Source organism: Sinocyclocheilus anshuiensis, unplaced genomic scaffold (assembly GCF_001515605.1).
Source record: "Sinocyclocheilus anshuiensis isolate Anshui unplaced genomic scaffold, SAMN03320099.WGS_v1.1 scaffold157, whole genome shotgun sequence".
NCBI classification, from domain to species: domain Eukaryota; kingdom Metazoa; phylum Chordata; class Actinopteri; order Cypriniformes; family Cyprinidae; genus Sinocyclocheilus; species Sinocyclocheilus anshuiensis.
The window spans coordinates 138644-160642 of NW_015540834.1; the positions used below are offsets into that span (position 1 = coordinate 138644).

At 37.0% G+C, this 21999-nt stretch overlaps 1 protein-coding gene across 9 annotated transcripts in view; it reads left to right on the top strand.

Annotated features, from left to right (window-relative positions):
- The window catches only part of LOC107687371 (gastrula zinc finger protein XlCGF46.1-like), a 42593-nt gene that overhangs the window by 12868 nt on the left and 7726 nt on the right, over window positions 1–21999 (top strand). For 2 of the 9 annotated variants that reach the window (XM_016484660.1, XM_016484668.1), the window contains 10 exons: window positions 586–709; window positions 924–1007; window positions 2737–2820; window positions 3174–3257; window positions 3966–4049; window positions 9720–9803; window positions 15917–16000; window positions 16725–16808; window positions 18763–18846; window positions 21263–21346. In XM_016484660.1, coding sequence (XP_016340146.1) covers window positions 586–709; window positions 924–1007; window positions 2737–2820; window positions 3174–3257; window positions 3966–4049; window positions 9720–9803; window positions 15917–16000; window positions 16725–16808; window positions 18763–18846; window positions 21263–21346 — 880 coding nt within the window. The remainder of the gene's footprint in view (window positions 1–585; window positions 710–923; window positions 1008–2736; window positions 2821–3173; window positions 3258–3965; window positions 4050–9719; window positions 9804–15916; window positions 16001–16724; window positions 16809–18762; window positions 18847–21262; window positions 21347–21999) is intronic. The other 7 variants (XM_016484662.1, XM_016484661.1, XM_016484664.1 and 4 more) reach the window with 7 other exon arrangements.

Consider the following 21999-nt stretch of genomic DNA (forward strand, 5'->3'; position numbering starts at 1 on the left):
TTTATTGTTAAATTGTTAAATGCCCTTACATATCTCTGTCACCATTATAAGTGTTTGATCACCACATTTGAGTGATCATTGCAAAAAATGTGTTTATGTATATATATTCTGTTTATGTCTATACTGTATTCTATATATAGTACCAGTCAAATGTTTGGACACATGAATGGGAAAGTGTCCAAACTTGTGACTGGTACTGTACTATAATATACACACAGAATATCGGCCGATATATCGGTATCGGCCTTTTTTTACTCCCTAATATCGGTATCGGTATCGGCCCCAAAAAACCCATATCAGTCGGGCTCTAATATACACCTAGGATGACTTGAGGGTGAGTAATTTATGGGCTAATTTTCATTTTTGGGTGAACTAACCCTTTAAGATTGTGAGTGAGTACATTTCAGCCTGTTCCTCACACAAAGCTGTTTTGTAGCTTCAGAAGATCTGGAATATAGTGTATGGATTATTTTTTTTTAGATAATTCTGTGGTTCTTCTGTTTCCTTTTTGAACATTGCAAATTCCAGTCCATTGAAAAGTGCGATCAGTGCGATTAAAATGTCTTCCGTTCATTTTCCTGGTAGGCGGTTGTGGATGAAAATGGAAATTGTCCACTTTCAAAAGTCCAGAAGAACTTTATCTGTGATCACTGCTACGGGGCCTTCAGGAGTGGATACCACCTGAAGAGACACATTCTCATTCATACTGGTATGAATATTACAGCTGTATTGACTCTTGTAAAGAGGTGTACATACAGTATATGCTATTAATATACTATACAGCACATTAATATATGTGCTAAAATTCTATACGGTACAAAAATGATCCACTTTTTATTCACACATATTTATCATGTTAGATTGGGATGTGATATGTTGGTGTGTTTCACTGTTTTTCACTCAAATATCTTCCTTTATCACAGGAGAAAAGCCATTTGCTTGTGCCGTGTGTGACATGAGATTTATTCAGCGCTACCACTTGGAGCGACACAGCCTCACTCACACTGGTACGACTTGTTCCTGTGCCTTTTGATTTTAAATAGTAAATGGTACCGTCACATTTGTCATTTGATAAATGTAAATAATTAGAGATGCACCGATCGATCGGCCAGGGATCGGAATCGGCCGAATTTTCCTCATGATCGGCCCGGATCGGTGATCGGTCGGTCAGTTTCACTTCTTTCCGATTTCGAGCCGATCCGTTTTGTTACCAGCGGCACAGGAAATAACGTCAGCCACGCATTCTCGCTCTCTTCTCTCCGACGACCCCTTCTCTCTCACGCACGTCTCATTCGCTCCGGTTAAATAGTGCTTGTATTACGCATTATAGTCATTCCCGCAGGTTTCGCGCTTATACCAAAAGCGCGCTCACCACCACTGATCTATATTAGTGGAGCGCTCAGTCTCAAACAGCTTGTGAGCCACAAATACCAAAATGAGTGGCTAACTGCGCTTAAACGTTCAAATACATACACAATTATGTCAAAATGCCCGTCTTGGCGAGTGTCAGTTAAACCCAGTCAGTTTTGGAACGTTAAATAGTTGAGAAAGAGAACGCATGTTGTGTAACAGTATATTGGGTCTGTGGATAAACTCTTAAAGGGATCGCAGTCCAATATTCCTGGTGCTGTCTGTCATGTTAATCAAAGAACAAAAGACAAAGAAAATCATTTTCTGCTCTTGACTGAATACGTTTTATAACTTTAACGGTAAGCATTAATCTGTATTTAATTTTTACAATGAAGACTACAGAAATTAAAGTAATCAAATGTAAAATAACACTGCATGTGTTATTTTACATTTGATTACTTTAATTTCTTTAGTATTTCTTACCTGAATAAAAACTTTCTTAACCTGAAAAACTTAGTTTCATAGCTCTCTTTATTCTATTGCATTTATTTGTGCTGTTGTTTGCAATTTTTTTATTTGTTCTTATTTTATTACTGACTTTTTACTTGTGTTTTTTATGAAAATAAAACTGTGTTGAAGAAAAGTAGATTTTTGTTTGTATATGCTGTCAATTATAGTTCTTAGAAAGAAAATCGGAATCGGCAAAAATCGGTATCGGCAGATCACACTAACAAAAAATCGGAAATAGGAATCGGCAGAGAAAATTGCAATCGGTGCATCTCTATAAATAATGTGCTTTTAGGGGTAAGATCATTTATTTGTATGTGAGTGATGAATTATTGGGCTTGTATGATTTAAAATCCAAATGTCCAAATACCAGAACAAGTTTTGAAATTCATGTTCTTGCCTTACCCTGATTCACTCCAATAAGCATTTAATATTAATCCAAACTGAGCTGTCAGGTGAAGCTTTAGAGCTGCTCTGATATGGTGATCATAAGAGACAATAACTGCTCCACAAGTGGTGTGTAATTTTTTATTGCAGCCACAGATGGCAATAGAAAGGCCAAAGTTCTGTAGTGCAGTGCATGTCAAGTCTTCTGCCTGTATGTTTAATTATTTGCAGCTTAGTTAAATGACAATTTAATGCCTTCAGACTTGTTTCCCAGTGGTGATCAGACACATTTTATCAAACAAATTTCATGAACACTGCTTGAATCCAAACTAATTGTTTGCATAGTAGGCACTAAAGCAAAAATCATGTACTGTATCTTGAATCAGCTAAACCCTTGTGGGTGTATAAAGCTTTATATTTGTTATGAGGACATTTGAGCAAGGTTTAGATTCTGTGTAGACGATCATTGAATTTGCCACTCTGTGCATTTAGGGGTGAAGCCGTATGCTTGTTCCATGTGTGACATGCGGTTTTTCCAACGTTACCACTTGGAGAGGCACAGCCTCACTCATACTGGTATGTGTCGTACAGATGGCAATAGAAAGGCCAAAGTTCTGTAGTGCAGGTTTTATGTCAAGTCTTCTGCCTGTACGTTTAATTATTTGCAGCTTAGTTAAATGACAATTTAATGCCTTCAGACTTGTTTCCCAGTGGTGATCAGACACATTTTATCAAACAAATTTCATGAACACTGCTTGAATCCAAACTAATTGTTTGCATAGTAGGCACTAAAGCAAAAATCATGTACTGTATCTTGAATCAGCTAAACCCTTGTGGGTGTATAAAGCTTTATATTTGTTATGAGGACATTTGAGCAAGGTTTAGATTCTGTGTAGACGATCATTGAATTTGCCACTCTGTGCATTTAGGGGTGAAGCCGTATGCTTGTTCCATGTGTGACATGCGGTTTTTCCAACGTTACCACTTGGAGAGGCACAGCCTCACTCATACTGGTATGTGTCGTTACATTGGATATTATTTCTAAATCATTTCTTCAATATTTACTTTTTACACTATAGCACTCTTTAAAAATGTAATTGCAAAATTTTATGACACAAGCATCGTCTTTATTTACATACAGCTATAATATCAATATATATTTTTTCATTACTGTTTTTTAGATGCTGTCTTTGATGTATGGTAAAAAAGGTGCTCTCATTAGTCTTTTTAATTATATAAACCTAAACATAGATACTTATAAACAGAGTTACAGATCATAGTGCGTCTACACAGAACAAAAAACTTTATTATTATTATTATTTTTTTTTAAGGTCTCTTCACACCAAGTAGAATGACACAAGACACAAGTCTAAAATACTTGCAAATATTTTTTTGCACCAAAGCTATTCACACCATGTTTTCTCTCTCTCTCTCTCTCTCTCTCTCTAAGCATTTGAGCAATTAGAAAGTTGACCCACTCTCCAAAAAAAAAAAGTTTATTTGAAATGATGTTAAGAAATACAGTACTAGTACTAGGTTTTTAGACTTATTTGAAATTGTCAGAATAACTTTTAGATAAATATAAATATAAATCCATTTAAACAGGCTTCTGTTAGCAGCACTAGTTAGCAGAATTACTGTACTTTTGAATAAGCTGTCATATGATGTTGTGCAGAAATACAATTTGAAGACAGTTTATTGATATTTTGTTCTGCGTTTAGGGGTCAAACCATATGCTTGCACCATGTGTGACATGAGATTTTTCCAAAGATACCACCTTCAGCGACACAGCCTCATTCATACGGGTACAAGTCTTCTCTACCCACTGCGCTGCTGCAACTTTCTGCTTTGCTTTTGTTCGTTTGACTGATATTTTCGAACCATTCGGTGTTATGCTCAATCTGCAGTTCCTTTCTGCTTTTGCTGAGCATTCCTGCACATTGTCATGCACATGAACCTTGTTGCCTCTGTTGCCTTTTTAGCATGCTAGATATCGTCTGCATGACGTTTGCTTTGTCTGTGAGGCAATCACAAGTCCCTGTTGAAGCTTCATATTTAATCTTCACAAAAATTGCTTTCCTCTTTCACCTCTATCTTTGAAAGGAGCCCTGCTGATCTTTGTTCTAACAGCAAATTTCCATGAACAAATGTATGTCATTGTGGTTGGCTTTTGTGCAGTACTGCAGAAGATCTTAAAGGTCCCATGACATGCTGCTTTTTGGATGCTTTTATATAGGCCTAAGTGGTCCCTAGTACTGTATCTGAAGTCTCTTTCCCGAAATTCAGCAAAAAACCTCATAAAGTGAAATTTTCATGCCATGGGACCTTTAAGTTCTGAAAGTGCACGCAAAGTATGGCACCCTTCAACTTATTGAAGAATGACAACTTCCTTCGTTTTCCTACCAAAATTCCATTGATTTTGAGATGTTTGTGCCTTTTTTTAACCATGCATTCAAAATCTCAGTGTCCAACCTGGCAATCATGGTTAATGCGGATATCTCATAAGCTCGTTTACAGATTTCATAGTTTTAGGTTTGAAATGGTGCTAATAGTTTATCTACCAGTTGTCAGTCAATTGCAACAGATTTTTATTTTTTGTGTGTGTATATAATAGAGCTGCATGGTTAATCGTTACAAGATCGTGATCTCAATTCAAACACCCACACAATCTTATTTCTAAATGACAACGATTCTCCTGTTTCTAAAATTCACCTTTGACAAAGTCATATCAGTGGGGCCAGTTGCATAAACTTAGCCTCTGTTAAGACAGGGTCTTAAAGGGATAGTTCACCCAAAAATTTAAATGTGATGTTTATCTGCTTACCCCCAGGGCATCCAAGATGTAGGTGACTTTGTTTCTTCAGTAGAACACAAACAAAGATTTTTAACTCAAACCGTTGCAGTCTGTCAGTCTTATAATGGAAGTGAATGGGAATCACGGCTTTGAGAGTAAAAAAAAACATACACAAACAAAACCAAATTTACACACCTAATTGAGATTTTAGATAGTGTCAGTGGTCCATTTGAGAGATAGGTGGCAGTAATGCACTTATAAGTCTGCGATCCGCCGTAAAGCAAGAAGACGACGCGTCACGCGCCGGCTGTCGAGGACGCGCTCAGGACAGTTCAGACATTGCAGTACATCAGAGGTAAAAAACGATATAAATACTGTTCAGTTTCTAGCACAGACCGATCGTTTTGTGTCTTTACACATCAATGTATCATCACGAGCCGCAGGGTTTAATTTGGTTTTGTTTGTATGTTTTTTTTTACTCTCAAAGCCGTGATTCCCATTCACTTACATTATATGACTGACAGACTGCAACGGTTTGAGTTAAAAGTCTTCGTTTGTGTTCTACTGAAGAAACAAAGTCACCTACATCTTGGATGCCCTGGAGGTAAGCAGATAAACATCAAATTTTCATTTTTGGGTGAACTATCCCTTTAAGTATGAGTTTCATCAACTAGCAGTTATCCAAAGGGTAATCATTATTATTTTTTGAATTCAACTTAGTCTAATATATGCTTTTATGTAACTGAATTTAAAAAAAAACACAAGTCTTAAAGAAAAATTTTTTTACTTGTAGTACTAGACTAAACCTTTTCTGTAACCGGCCACAACATTCAAATCTGCATTCGCACTGCCGCTGACAGAGAGAGCAGTTATCATGTTTAGGTATGGAACAGACTTTTTTAAACATTTTTATTTAACCACACAGTTTAATTTCTGTCTTACAATCATTCATATTATCACCTAAGTAATGGGATAAAAGTATATAGTTAGGGAAAAAATACTGATGTCTGTGGTATACCATTTAAAATAGAGCAAATCACCTTTTGAAAGTAATTGGCCCTTCAAATAATGTTTGTGTCGATGAAATCATTGCGCCACTAGGTGACGACAAGTGAATGTTAAATTTATTTGTCATCGAATCATTAATTCAAGAGATTCAAAACTGCTGATTCATCCAGTAATGAAACAAGTGAAGTAATTATGAGCGAGCTATTGAATCTTTCATTCAAACCATCTTTTAAAAATAATTAATTCAGATTAATTAAACATTTTTAAATAGAAGTAAATTTTTTGTCGCAGCCTCTAGTAAATTACACATTTTGTTTAGTTCAGAATTATGGGAGAATCGTGATCTCTATTTGAAAAACAAACAAAAAAAAATCCTGATTCTCAGTTTATCCAGAATCGTGCAGCTCTAGTGTATACCATGATCTTCAAATATTTATCGACATGGTTAGCTCAGTTTTATGTACAGCAGTCCTGCATGAGAGACACAAACATGGAGAAGGATAAACACAGATCAGAGGACTAAGGCTGAGTGCTATGATGAGAAGTGTCAGTCAATAGAGATTTTGCTATATTGTTTATATTGCGATGGGTAAATACAGTTGTGCTCAAAATTATTCATACCCCTGGTATACAGTCGTGGTCAGAATTATTGGCACCCTTGGTAAATATGATCAAAGAAGGCTGTGAAAATAAATCTGCATTGTTAATCATTTTGATCTTTTATTTAAAAAATTCACATAAATCTAACCTTTCATTGGAGAATAAGAATTTAAAATGGGGGGAAATATCATTATGACAAATGTTTTTCTCTAATACACATTGGACACAATTAACGGCACCCTTTTATTCAATGCTTTTTGAAGCCTCCATTTGGCATAATAACAGCTCTGAGTTTTCTCCTATAATGCCTGATGAGGTTAGAGAGCACCTGACAAAAGATCAGAGACCATTCCTTCATCCAGAAGCACTCCAGACCCTTCAGATTCCCAGCTCCATGATGGTGCTTCTCCTCTTCAGTTCACCGCACTCATTTTCTATAGGGTTCAGGTCAGAGGACTGGAATGGCCATTATAAGAGTTCTAACAGAGTCAGTCACTTTTTAATTTTTTTATCAGTTGGTATTTGATAGAATCAAAGATGCCATGTATCTAAACAAGATGTCCAGGACCTTGTTTGTTGCTAAAAAGCACATTTTTTAGTTGCATCTGACCATAGAAGCCAGTCCCATTTGAAGTTCCAGTCGTGTCTGATAACTGAATATGATGGAGTTTGTTTTTGGATGAGTGAGAATTTTTCTTGAAACCCTCCAGAACAACATGTGGTGATGTAGGAGCTGTTTGATTTTTTTTTTGGCTTTCTGACCCCAAGATTCAACTAATCTCTGCAATTCTTCAGCTGTGATCCTTGGAGAGTCTTTGGCCACTCAAATTCTCCTCCTCACCATGCATTAGGATGATATAGACACAAGTCCTCTTCCAGGCAGATTTGCCTGGAAGCTCAACAGCCTTGTTCAGCACATCAGAACTATATTCTTTGCATATTTACCAAGTGTGCCAATAATTCTGACCACGACTGTATATGATCAAAGAAGGCTGTGAAAATAAGTTTGCATTGTTTATACATTTGATCTTTCATTAAAAAAAAAAAATTATAATAATCTAACCTTTAATTTAAGTAAAAAAGTGGTGCAAAATCACATGAAATATTTTTCTTTAGTACACAAACAATGGCCAAAATTATTGGTACCCCTAGAAATTATTATGATTAAAATATGTTCCATTCATAGTATATTATACATAGAAGTATATTCCCATTCATATTTGCATTTGTTATCACACCAGTGTGACTAAGAACATGAAATTATCCAGCCTTGGCCTCTTTTTTCACAAGAATATAAATATGAAGGAACACAAAGGCCAAATTCTCTCAATCGTTGATCACAATAAGTAAAATCAAAGAATATATTTCTGATGTGTAGCAAAAGATTGTTGAACTTCACAAATTAGAATGTGACTGTAAGAAAAGAGCTAAAGCATTAAAAATTCCCATTTCCACCATCAGGGCAAAAATTAAGAATTTCCATTCAACAGAAAATGTTACAAATCTGCCTGGAAGAGGATGTGGGTCTATTTTGTCTTAAAGCAAGGTGAGGAGGAGCGGTTGAGTGGCCAAAGACTCTCCACAGATCACAGCTGGAGAACTGCAGAAAATAGTTAAGTCTTGGGGTCAGAAAGCCTAAACAAGTGATCAAACAGCACCTACGTCACCACATGTTGTTTGGGAGGATTTGAAGAAAAATCTAGAAAACACTCATCCAAAAAGGAACTAAAAACACTACTGGAACTTCAAATGGTACTGGCTTCTATGGCCAGATGAACTAAAAATAGCTTTTTAACAGCAAACACTCAAGATGGGTTTGGTGCACACAGGGATAAAAAGTACCCCATGTGTACAATGAAATATACTGCTGTATCCTTAATGTTGTGGGCCTATGTTCTGCCAGAGATCCTGGATATCTTGTTCAGATAGATGGCATCATGGATTTTAGCAAATACCAACAGATAAAACAATTAAAACCTGACTGTCCATGCTAGAAATCTTATAATGGGCCGTGGTTGGAACTTCTAAAAGGAAAATGATCCACAAACAGACATCAAAATTGTAACAAAAATGGGTCACTGGGAACAAAACCAAGCTTCTGCCCTGGCCATCCCAGTTCCCTGACGTGAACCCTATAGAAAATAAATGGGGTGAACTAAAGAGAAGAAGCACCAACATGAACCTGGAAATCTGAAGGGTCTGGAGTGATTCTAGATGAAGGAATGGTCTCTGATCTCTTGCTCTCTAAACTTATCAAACATTATAGGTGAAGACTCAAAGCTGTTATCTTTGCAAAAAGAGGCTGCAAAAAGTATTGAATAAAAGGGTTTGATTAATTGTGACCAGTGTGTCTTAGAGAAAAAACATTATTTCATTATGAGAGTTCCCTCCCATTTTAAATTCTTATTCTCCGATGCAAGGTTAGATTTTTGTAAATGTTTCAAATAAAAGATCAAAAGGATTAATGATACAGATTTATTTTTACATCCTCCTTTGATCATATTTACCAAAGGGTATGAATAATTTCGAGCACAACTGTTTACCTGTACAATGCAGGACTGCTTAAAAGTTTTTGACAAAGCATGCACGAAGTCTCTCACGGCTTGACAAAATTCTCAAAATGCCCTTCTTGGCAATTATAACTGAAAATGAGTTTAAAATTTAAAGGAGTAATTTGTGCTAAATTATCGCTTTAAAGCACAGTTTATGTCATCCATATCCTCGATTTATTGTATTAGACATATTGTTTGCAATATATATAAAATAACTTTTTTACTTGTTGAATGTTCTATTTTCTTTGGAAATATGTCAGATTATGGAAGTAAAATGGCTTGAGACATGAATGTTTGTAGCTGGTAGCCATTATTAGCACTTGTGATGTGAGTCAGTGCCCTATTAAGCTGTGCAACCATATTTCACTTGCTTTTTATGTGCTTGCAAACATCTCTTGCACCTTGTTCTTGTGAAGCATGCGATTTCAGCAATATCTGTCAACAATCAGCTTCTATATTGACATAAATGTGTTGCATATACATGGTTTAAATCTTATGCATATTCTGCTCTGTTCATTTAGGGGTGAAGCCGTATGCTTGCTCCATGTGTGACAGGCGTTTTTTCCAACGTTACCACCTCCAGAGACACAGCCTCACACATACGGGTATGAGCCGTCTCTCCTTACCCTTTGCATTGTTCTTGACCTGACTACACCAATGCCCAGCTTAGCACTGTTGCCAACTTGTCAGTGTTTGTCACTATATTGTTTTTTTTTTTGTTTTTTTGGACTGTTACCTTGGCAATGAAGAAATTGATTAAAACCTGTTTGAAACTTGGTTTCTACACTAACAAGATAATAAACAGGGAACTGATTGTGAACATGGGGAAACCTCCAAATATTTCTGGCTCAGTATTATTAAACAGTTGGCAGCAATGCTTTAATACCTTGTACACATTGCTTTTTATAGTTCATGGCAAAACAGTTTGCAAACATAGTTTGACTGCAACAAACTCGAGTTTGGCCATAGTTACAGACAACGCAATGGGGTGTTGGGACATACTGAAAATTTTTATTCATCAAAACTTAACACTCTGGTACTCTGTGTTTAGGAGTGAAGCCTTATGCTTGTTACATGTGTGACATGAGGTTTTTTCAGCATTACCACCTGCAGAGACACAGCCCTAACCCATACGGGTATGAGTCCAAGAAGGGCAATGCACATTTAAGCATATCAAACACTTTAGTTTGCAGCCTTTACCACATGGCAATCATACTTTCCATGGTTCTCAATATGCATTAAGGCTTTTTTTTGTGACCAATTTTTTTTCAGTGTCCTCTGAGTTGCACCTATTTTATTTATTTAATTTTGTCAACGTTGTCATCTCCAGTGACACAGTCTCAGCCACGGGGGTGTGTGTAATGGCTGGCCCATTCTCAGGGAACTGTGCCATATCCCGGTACAGAAATTCTCTTTTGTTTGTTTGTTTGTTTGAAGAGGTTACTGCTGAAAGTTAACTGCATCCATGAAATATGTTCCCAACTTAGCCCAAAAGTGCAGGGCCATAACACTCCATAGATATTGAGGGACACCTTGGGGGGCACATCCTCCCACAATATTCAGTTTACTACTTAACCAATAGATGTTTTTTGGGTTTTTTTTTTTTGAGCACACTTTATATTGGTTGTTAACTACTATGTGCTTACGTTAAGGTGATATGGTTAGGTTTAAAGGTGCAGAAAGTGATTTCTGAGAAACGCTGTTGATATTTAAAGTCAACACCCAAACAAACCCACCGCTAACAAAAAAGAAACGCGTCCCTCCCTTCATTGCTCCACCCCCAAATTCATGAACACGCTATGCTACACAAACAAACATAGTTTGAACACACACAGTAAAGGCAGCTAGAAAATATTCACAAATTTGTTTGTATGACTGTTTTAATTTTCAACACTGTTTCTCAGAAATAACATGGGTAAAGGGGTTTGGGTATTGTCAGCAGCAGTGGTTGCATTAAAGGCGTCATATGATGTTGCTAAAAAGAACATTATTTGGTGTAATGAAATGTGTTTATGCGGTTTAAGGTTAAAAAAACACATTATTTTCCACATACTGTACATTATTGTTTCTCCTCTATGCCCCGCCTTTCTGAAACGCGTCGATTTTTATAAAGCTCATCGGTCTGAAAAGCGAGGTGTGCTCTTATTGGCCAGCTATCCAGTGCGTTGTGATTGGCTGAATACCTCAAGCGTGTTACTGAAATGTTACGCCCCTACCATATTGTGATGCTGTGTCCCGGCCGGAGCGACGAGACAAAACCAATAAAAATCCATTATAAACGAGGCATTTGTTGCATCCAGTGGGGACATAATTACGGATTATAATGACTTATCCAGGATCAGGTTGTAGTCCTCCATAAAATGCGCTGCACACATCGGGAATATTTGGGTTGAACTGTTCTGGAACAGTGTTGTAAATACAGTTTAACCACTGATTTGTAGTCGTGTCCTCTTTTGGAAGGCCAAACAAAGTAGTTTCACTTTCACAACGAAACACACAGAGTCTTCACAACATGGCGGTGGCAGCAACAATAAAGTTACGCCTTCTTTCTTTGCGTGAACATTTTTTGGTGTTATGCAAATCTTCCCACATAGTGACGTAGACATGTGGGGGCGTGTATAAACGAGGCGTTTTAGGAGGGCATGGACCAGTCTTCACTTTTATAAAGAATATCTCTTTGGTTTTGAGACTTTAGTCTTTGCAACTTTAGGGATCTTATCTATTCACGAACAGCTTGTAACACTCCAAAGAGAAAGGAAAACTTGAAATCGCATCATATGACCCCTTTAATCAAATATTTTTCGTCATTGACTGATTTTCTTTTAGCAGTGAAGGAAAAATCTATTGCAACTTGTAACTGTAATTTCCACCCCTGTCTAGTTGGTGGTGAGTGTGCATATTAATTAGCTGTTATCTATTATTGTCTCGTCTTTGATCTGTGGAGCACATTCTGTGGGATTTCCTCCCGGTGAAGCAATGCTTGCAGGATTGGAAAATCCCACATTCAGAGATTCCTGCAAACTATTTCCCTGGAAGAAAATTTTGACTGAAGTGGTGCGGATACCTCCAGCAGAGACCGTAGCTGAGCGCCTATATTTCAGACACAAACATTGTGTTTTACTGTGAAAAACAAACAAGCAATTAAACATTCATCTGCTCTATGTGGTGTTGAACATGAAAAGTGATGCACAGTCTCTGTTCATTTGTTCTCTTCATAAATAAACAAATGCATAATAGTAAATGCATGATTAAAAATTAAAATGTGAACAAAAAATGTATTACATTTATTTTCAATAAATTATGAAAATTAAAATGATGGGTAATAATAGATTATAATGAAATTTTTACGACCATGTCCATCAAAATGACAGACAGTGAGAAAATCTAATGCAACCACTGGTCAGCAGTGTAAGTGCTTAATAGTTAAAGACACTTAATATAAAGTTGGACCTTTTTGTCAGTGGCTAATTCTTAAACTGTAACCACAACCCCAATTCTAAAAACACTGATCAGCCACAACATTAAAACCACCTGCCTACTGTTGTGTAGGTCCCCCTTATACTGCCAAAACAGCTCTGGAGCATCAAGGCATGGACTTCATAAGACCTCTAAACGTGTCCTGTGGTCTCTGGCACCAAGACATTAGCAGCAGATCCTTTTGCAAGTTGCAAGGATTGATTAGATTGGATGGATTCTGCAAGTCCACATTAATCTGATTTTTTCATCCAGCACATCCCATAGATGCTCAAATGGATTGAGATCTTGAAAATCGGGAGGCCAAGGCTACACCTTGTTCCTCAAATCATTCCTGAACATTTTTTGCAGTGTGGCAGGGTGCATTATTCTGCTGACAGAGGGCACTGCCATCAGCAAACAGCACAGCCATAAAGGGGTGTCTGCAGTAATCTTTAGGTTTGTGTCAAAGAAACATCCACAATAATGCCAGGACCCAAGGTTTCCAACAGAATATTGTCTAGAGCAAAACACTTCCTCGGTCGGCCTGCCTTCTTCCCATAGTGCTTCTTCCCCTGCTGCCATCTCTTCTCCAGGTAAACAACTAAAAGACAATGTGATTCATCAGACCAGGCAGACTTTTTCTGTGAATCCAGTTCTGTTGCTCATGCGTCATTTTAGGTGCTTGACAGATGGGCACGTCGACTGATCGGTGGCTATACAGACCCAGGAAACTTGTGTGTTTTGACACCTTTGTATCATGAGGAGCATTACATTTTTCAGCAATTTGAGCCACAGTAGCTTTGTGTGATCAGACCAGACAGGCTAGCCTTCACTTCCCACATACATTATTCTTGAGTGCCCATGACCCTGACTTTGGTTCATTGGTTGTCCTTCCTTTGTCCATCATTTTTGGTAGGTCCTAACCACTGCAACCCGGAAATACCCCACAAGACTTGGCGTTTTGGAGATGCTCTGAGCCAGTCGTCTAGCCATCACTATTTAGCCTTGTCAGAGTCACTCAGATCTTTTCGCTTGCCCGTTTTTCCTGCTTGCAACACATGAAATTCAAGAACTTACTGCTCATTTGCTTTCTAATATATCCCACCCCTTGACAAGTACCATTGAAACAGTATATTAAATCAATGTTATTCATGTAATTTGTCATTTTAATGTTGATGCTGATCAGTGTGTGCCTTGCAAGGTTCTAGTAATTATGTATTGTTACTAACCCTGAAGCACTACATATATTTTAAACCTGCCACTGTAACATTTTGAGTTCAATAACATTGAAATCTAATCCAGAGTAAAAAGAGGTGTGTGCGCATTAGAGGCAGCATATGATGATGCACATGAAGGCAGCGTAAACGGCAAATTATAATTGAGAAAATATAACTAAATTTCTCTTATGTAATGTTTTGAACAATTATCAACTCCTTACATTCAAAACCGGGTTAAAGGTCAGTGCAATGATGGCTCATAATGGCCTTAACTAGGAAATAATACCATTGCAGCACACAGAATGAGTTAATATTTCTGTAAATATAATAGAAAACATCACTGTTTTTTGTTTAGCTCTAATCAGTTGTTCCCAGTGGCAACACTGGCCCGTGCCTTGTTTCACAGTGGGAAAACGAAGGAGATAGAATTGTTGCATAATTCTAAATAAATTAAAAACAACCAAAATTAAACATTGACAAATAAATAGAATGAGATCCACAAATAAATCTTGGTTTCCCAAACATGAATTAAATTCACAAATAAATAAATTGAGATTTGCAAATAAAAAAACATTCACAAATATCTTTTTATCTCACAAACACAACTTTGCCTGGCATTCATTTGTGAATTGTGTCCTGTGCATGTAGATCACTTGTCGATCGCTGCGTGCATTTGTGGATTAACCCCCCCCCCGTACATTTATGAATGGCTTATTGTGCATTTGTGGATCGCTGCACACATTTGTGGATTTTGAAACATTTCTAGCGTCAAGACGCTAACAATCCACAAATGTTCCACACACCGTCAGCCTACCCAGTTCAGCACTCCAGTCAAGTCACATGTTTGTGTAAAATTTTATACAATAGATTCCTGTAAAGAGAAAAAAAAAAAAATTATTATAACTTCAATTTCTGCTATGTAGCAGCTCTCCAGTGTATTCATATTTTACTCACGTTTGATCTCGACAGACTGACATCACACCAGTTTGTCTTCAGTTTCACTTGAATTATATCGGGGCCTTTAAGGTTATCTATAGTGTCCTCCAAAAAAATTGCAGGCCCATTTTTTTTTGTCCATGCAGATGGTGCGTGTGCCACAGCGCAGGCACGAGGTGAATGTTGAGACAGAAAGAGTCCACTAGGTGCTATTGCACGTGTTGAAGTCGTCCATCCATGCTCATATGCGGTTGAGTGTACTTTGTAAGCTGCGCATGAAATGGTGCGTAATGCAGAAAAAGAAAGAGTACTCGGGCCTTAAAGCTGCAGCAGAAATCAGTCCCTTGTCTACACATTTACTATTTTCTGTAAAAGAAATGGCACATAGAGGATAGTGAACAGTTCAGGCAGTATGATTTCCATTGGGGAGGATGAAATCTGTGATTTTGCGTCAGTGTCACACAAGCCACCACTCTGTGCCTCCACTTCAGAGACATAGCACAAAGCAGATCATATGTACAAGTCAGCACAGACAACAAAACACGTGACCCTTTAGAAATCTACACAGAATGCTACATTTTAAAGCAGTTTCAAATATTGTAAATGGTTAGACCGCCCCAGCATTATAAACAGAACTAACAAGAAGAAATTATGCTTGTCATGCAGCAGCCTTAAAACTACACATCATCGCCATTTACTAAAAATTTAAAATGTTTGGCTTAGTAGCCATTTCAAATTAAATCTAAAATGGGAATCCGTTAGACCATTATATATTAGTTTTTACAATATCTGTGTTTTTTTCCAACAGTTTTTGTATCTAATTTATGGGGCACAAATGGCACCATTTCCTGAGAATGAGCCTACTGTTGTGAACACTTTTTTTTTTTTTTTGTGATTATTATAATTATTTGTCCCCTCCAGGCTCCATATGCATGGAGGGTTTAGTTGTTATTTTCAATTGTATTCTATTTTTTTAATAGAGGATTATGCATTTAAAATTTTGATATTTTTTTTCCCCCTTGTGAATGTTCTGTTATCTTTAATCATGAAGTTGCTACATTGAAGCTGATATCTGAAAGTCCATTCTAATACTAGTACTCTGCATTTAGGGGTGAAGCCATTTGCTTGCACAATGTGTGATATGAGTTTTTTCCAACGCTACCATCTCCAAAGACACACCATCACCCATACGGGTATGTGTCATCTCTTTGTACTCCTCTCACTGCTGGTTTTCTTCAGCATGTAAAATAAATGAACATAATGTTCAAAATTATAAACTTTTACCATTGAGTGTTTTATCTTGTTGAGATTTATTAAAAAGGTTTTCGGACGAGGAGCAGTGAAGTTTCCCTTAAGTACACCAATAGAGTCATGGTTATTCACCTGAAGATAGAATGGCAAATTTCCAGTTTCACAGAATTACAAAACTTTGTGCAGTGGTTCATGTTTGACTCATAGTAGTTGGTTCATTGTTTCATGAGTGGCATATATAACGTTTTTTTTTTAATACTTGTTATTTGGAAGACACTAATCTAGTGATGGGTAGATATGCACATGTATTTATGTACTTTGTGGGAGAACAAAAAGGTTTGTCATAGGCAAACAATCACTTTTTATTGCTGCAATATTTTGAAAGAACATGTTCAGTTGATTTAGAGATTGAAGAATCTTCTGCACTGTCAAGTACAACTACAGTCAGTTAATGATGGTGGAGATTTCTGTATTCGGCAATAATTATGAAAAGATGCATTTCCAACATCAACACTTTGTTAGAGAATTAAACCACGATGTAGTCGTACTAAAATGACAACTGGATCAGAATGTAAAACTAGGCTACTATCTGATTCTCAATTGGAATTTGTTAGGTTGTATTATTGAGATGATGCGTATGGTTAATATTCTGCTCTGGTCATTTAGGGGTGAAGCCGTATGCTTGTTCCATGTGTGACATGCGTTTTTTCCACCGTTACCACCTCCAGAGACACAGCCTCACTCATACTGGTATGTGTCTTTCTGTCTTACCCCCCTTAGATAATATCTGAGCTCTGCTGCCATTGTCTAACAGGAAGTTGGAAGTATGCAATTTTAATATTAATTCGTTTAATATATTACTTTCATACAGAAGAAATGGAGTGTCCACATTTTTTTTTTTTTATTATTAAATGAATGTGCTCTTGGGTTAAAGTGCATACTGTCAGCTATCATTGACACTACAGATGTATACATTTCCATATTATTTTTTATTGTATTATACATTAAAGGGGTCATATGATGTTGCTAAAAAGAACATTATGTTGTGTATTTGGTGTAATGAAATGTGTTTAATGCGGTTTAAGGTTCAAAAAAACACATTATTTTCCACATACTATACATTATTGTTTCTCCTCTATGCCCCGCCTTTCTGAAACGCGTCGATTTTTACAAAGCTCATCGGTCTGAAAAGCGAGGTGTGCACTGATTGGCCAGCTATCCAGTGCGTTGTGATTGGCCGGATACCTCAAGCGTGTGACGGAAATGTTACGCCCCTTAACATACTGTGATGCCGTGTCCGGCCGGAGTGACGAGACAAAAACATTAAAACCCATTATAAACGAGGCATTTGTTGCATCCAGCGGGGACATAATTACGGATTATAATGACTTATTACTGTCTTTTTACGCGTTGCGTTGCATCGCGCCGCGTAAACATAAAACCATGTCTGCATTTGTGATCGGAGAAATGACAAACAACAAGTCCTACTCTACACTGCTCAACTTGCGTTTGAATCGTCAGTGGCAAATTCTTTAAATATAAAAAACAGCCGGCATTGTAGTCTACTCTACCAGGATCAGGAAACAGTCCTCCATAAAATGCGCTGGACACATCTGAATTTTTGGGTTGAACTGTTCTGGAACAGTGTTGTAAATACAACTTAACCACTGATTTATAGTCGTGTCCTCTTTTGGAAGGACAAACAAAGTAGTTTCGCTTTCACAACGAAATACACGGCGGGCTAGAGTGAGCAGAGGCCAAAGGCCTAGAGTGAGCGGAGGCCGGCTTGAGTGAGCATAGGTGACCACATGTGACGACCCCGGGCTGGACTCCACTTCGTCCACGGTGAAAGCCGATCCGGCGATCGGAAGGCCAAAAAAAGTAGTTTTGCTTTCACAACGATACACACAGCGCCTTCACAACATGGCGGTGGCGGCAACAACAATACTACAGCGAGAATAAAAGTTACGCCTTCTTTCTTTGCGTGAACATTTGGGCGGCGTTATGCAAATCTTCCCACATCGTGACGTAGACATGTGGGGGCGTGTTAGAACGAGCCGTTTTAGGAAGGCGTGGTTGAATCTTATCTTTTTTGAAGAATATCTCTTTGGATTTGAGACTTTAGTCTTTGCAACTTTACAGATCTTCTTTATGCACCAAGAGCTTGTAACACTCCAAAGAGAAAGGAAAAATTGAAATCGCATCATATGACCCCTTTAACATGTTAGTTCATCCAAAATGACAATTCTGTCCACTTTCATACACCATTTTACAGTCAATGCACAAAATCAGACCAAAAAGAATCTTGATATTCTTCAGTATAAATTTGAGAAAAAGAATAATTATTCTATAGTTCTATAGTAATAGTACATTATCAAGAAAAAAAGAGAAAGCACTTCCCAAAAGGTAAAATTGCTAAAGCTATAAGCTCATAGTTACACTTTAACCCAATTTTTTTAGCTTAATTCCAGAACCTGAGCAAAATTATTTCCATATTTCTAAGGTGGCAGCACTGCAGTGTACTTCATGTCTAGTAGATGCTCAGTTTGTGAACTGCTCTTAGCATTCTATGCATAACTCACCCTACTTGGCTAATGAGAATGTAGACTGTATGTTGTTCTGTGAGTTGAGCAGTTCCCATGAGTGCTTGGTTTAAGTTGACGGGTGGCAGTAAGGCTAATACACTGCTACTTTGTGCATTTAGGGGTGAAGCCTTATGCTTGCACCATGTGCGACATGCGTTTTTTCCGACGTTACCATCTACAGAGACACTGCCTCACCCATACGGGTAGGTGAAATCTCTGTGTGTATATATCATTATGAATTGCCTCTGAAAGCAGGGCTCGCAAAATCGCCAGCCCGACGTCCCGGGGCTATTGTGTCTTCCAGTCGGGCTGCCAAAATATGTCACCGCCCTGTCTGATGGGCTATCTTGAATTAGTGATTCACATTGTTCACTCGCTTGTAATGGTGAAATGGATCATTTGCATGCGTTGCTAATTTAAACATTTAAGCGTTTAAATCATTCAAGCACATGAAGAAGCGAAAGAGAGTACTGTTTGGGGTGCTGTTTTATTTGCACACACACTCAAAGCACGCACAGAGAGTGGTGTTTCAAACAGCATCCAAACACAGAATTGATTCCTCTTTCACGTATACTTGAGCTTGAACGGACACATACACACAAAATTATCTCAACATACCTGTCTCAAGTATTCTTGTAAACACAGTCGATTTTGTCTTAAGTGAACGTAAACAGTGGAGAAAGAAATCGCATGTGTATCATCCATAATGGATACGTGCATTCAGGCTGTAAATACCTGCTGCTGTCTGTCATTAATGTTAATCAAACAACAAAACACAACTTTATCAAATTCTGAGCTATATTTAATTTATACAGTGAACACTATGCAGTGTTACTTTACACTTGATTACATTTCTGTACCTGAAAACTACTGTTAGACATTATTTTATTTGTAAGTTTGTAGGGCTGTCAAAATGGCTGAAAAACTACATTTGAATTTTGTACTTAAATATTATCAAAATTCGAATTATATTCAAATTTAAAATGCATAATTTCAGTTATGGTGAAGAATAGCTTTTGGCTTCTCTTCTGAGGCCACAAGAGGGCGCATCGAGCAAAATATTACTAATGCATGTTTATTCAAAGTATAAGATAACGACTATCTGTGAAAAAAAGTGCATAATGTTTAAAATAATGTTTATAAACCAATTATAATTAATTAAGTTGCTTAAACAACTATAAACAAAACAGCATCATGTATGTATGCATAGTTTAATACAAAGGGCGGAAAGCCAATCACACAGAGTACATTTTTCATTTAAAAACATGAGATGCAGTGGGATGGGGAAAAAACCCTGCCATAAAGTCTCGATATATGTTTTTTTCAAAGTTAAACTTGTATTAATTTTACGTGGCTTTCTAAACATGCGGCTCCTTTGTGCGAGACGCAAGTGCAACGGTAACAGATGTCCCTCTAGAAAATGCGCGAAATATGCGTTCTGTGTGAACGGCTTGGTTTCAGTCTTGATGTAAACAAGATCTTCTCCACATTGATGTTCTCTTTTTCCGCAATATTTTTAATGAACAACGCAGCAGCGCCGCATCTAGTGGCTTCAACTGGATGGGCTAACAAAAACATTATAATGCAACGACACTTACATCATCATCACATCTCGTGCGCCACTGATAAGGCTGCCTCCTTAACGCACACCTATAATTCGAATGCGGATTTTTATTTTAAATTCGCCGAATATTCGAAATTCAATTTTTTTTTTGACAGGCCTATAACTTTGTTCCGTTTTATTTGTCTACGCTTGGAATATTTTTTTTTTCTTATTTTATCATCGACGTTCACTTGTCTTTAAAAATGTTTGATCTTTTTTAGTTATGATGCTAGTTCTTTTCTGTTATCAAAAAAGTAAAGTGCTTTTTAAATAATGTGTTGCTTGAATTATAAAGAACCTTAAAGATTATTCAATCTGCGACTTAAAATCTGTAATATGATCTGAACCGTGAGTTTTGTGATCCATTGCACCCCTACTTATTTGAAGGAAATTACAGTCATGGACGTTTTTAATCATGCTGGTTTTCTGCAGTAAATTTCAGCCATTTTTTATTTATTTTTTTATTCGAGCTAGTTAAATTCATTTTGGGCTACCAAAATCTGAAGAATGCCTGATCAAAGGGCTACCGGGGATTTTGAAATTTTGCGAGCCCTGCAAAAGCTCTCAGTATGCTATGAAGAGAGACACAATCTGTTTAAACTACAACAAACTCGAGTTTGTATTTTTCCTAATCATCAAGCATTAAAAAAAAAAGAAAACACATGCTGACGATAATGCCACCTCCTTTTTTTCCAAAGCAGGATTATTTGTTTTGAATTGAATTGCTCATCTGATTACAGAGGAGGGGATTATGAACAGGCATGTTTGACAACTAAATCTTTGTGGCACACACAAAATTTCATGTTAAATATAAAATGATTATAATGCACACACATAATACTTCATCTAATTTCTTGATGCTTTGTAATGTAGTCCACATGTATTTATAAGGTTTTTTTTTTTTTTTGGTTACTGCGGATGCACTTGGTATGAGCCGGATTTTTTTTTTTTTTTCCCCCAAAAATGCTATATTAATAGAAACGCATACATGAACTGTTGGTGCTCTGTGCATTCAGGGGTGAAGCCGTATGCTTGCTTGATGTGTGACATGAGGTTTTTTCAGCGTTACCACCTGCAGAGACACAGCCTCACTCATACGGGTATGTGTCATCTCAAACCCCTGCCTTTTTGTAGTTAATGTTAGTTTTCTGCATGCTAAATGACTTTTAGTTCAATTTTAAGCAACAACCATTTTATGTTTCCTTGACAAATGAACGCATAAAATGGACATTACTAAATGTTTCTAATTCACAGTTTAAATTCAAAGTCAACAACATTTTATTAATTTAATGATAGTGCTCCATGAAGGTCTTACTTTGTACCTGATAGATACGCAGTGTATCTGTCATCAATGGCATCATGTCACTGATTCCCTAATAGCAGCCTTTCATGTTGCTCCATATCCACCATTCCTAGAAACTGCTTATTTATTATTATTATTATTATTATTATTATTGAATTGCTGATAATTTATAGATATTTCTACTTTTAAATGAATCATTCTCTAACCCACTCCTTAGGTACTGTTCAAATCAATTCATTAAGAGACAAGATTTACATAAATTTACATTAAGTGCCCCATTTTTGACATTGTGTTCTGCCACATAGTTTAAAGGAATGGACAGGGTTCAGTATGCAGGTCTATTGTGAGCATTTGTGGCATAATTTTATTACTACTGAAGATAATTTTGACTCATCTCTCATCTACTAATTAAAAAAAAAAAAAAAAAAAAATTTTAACCCCTTTTACTTT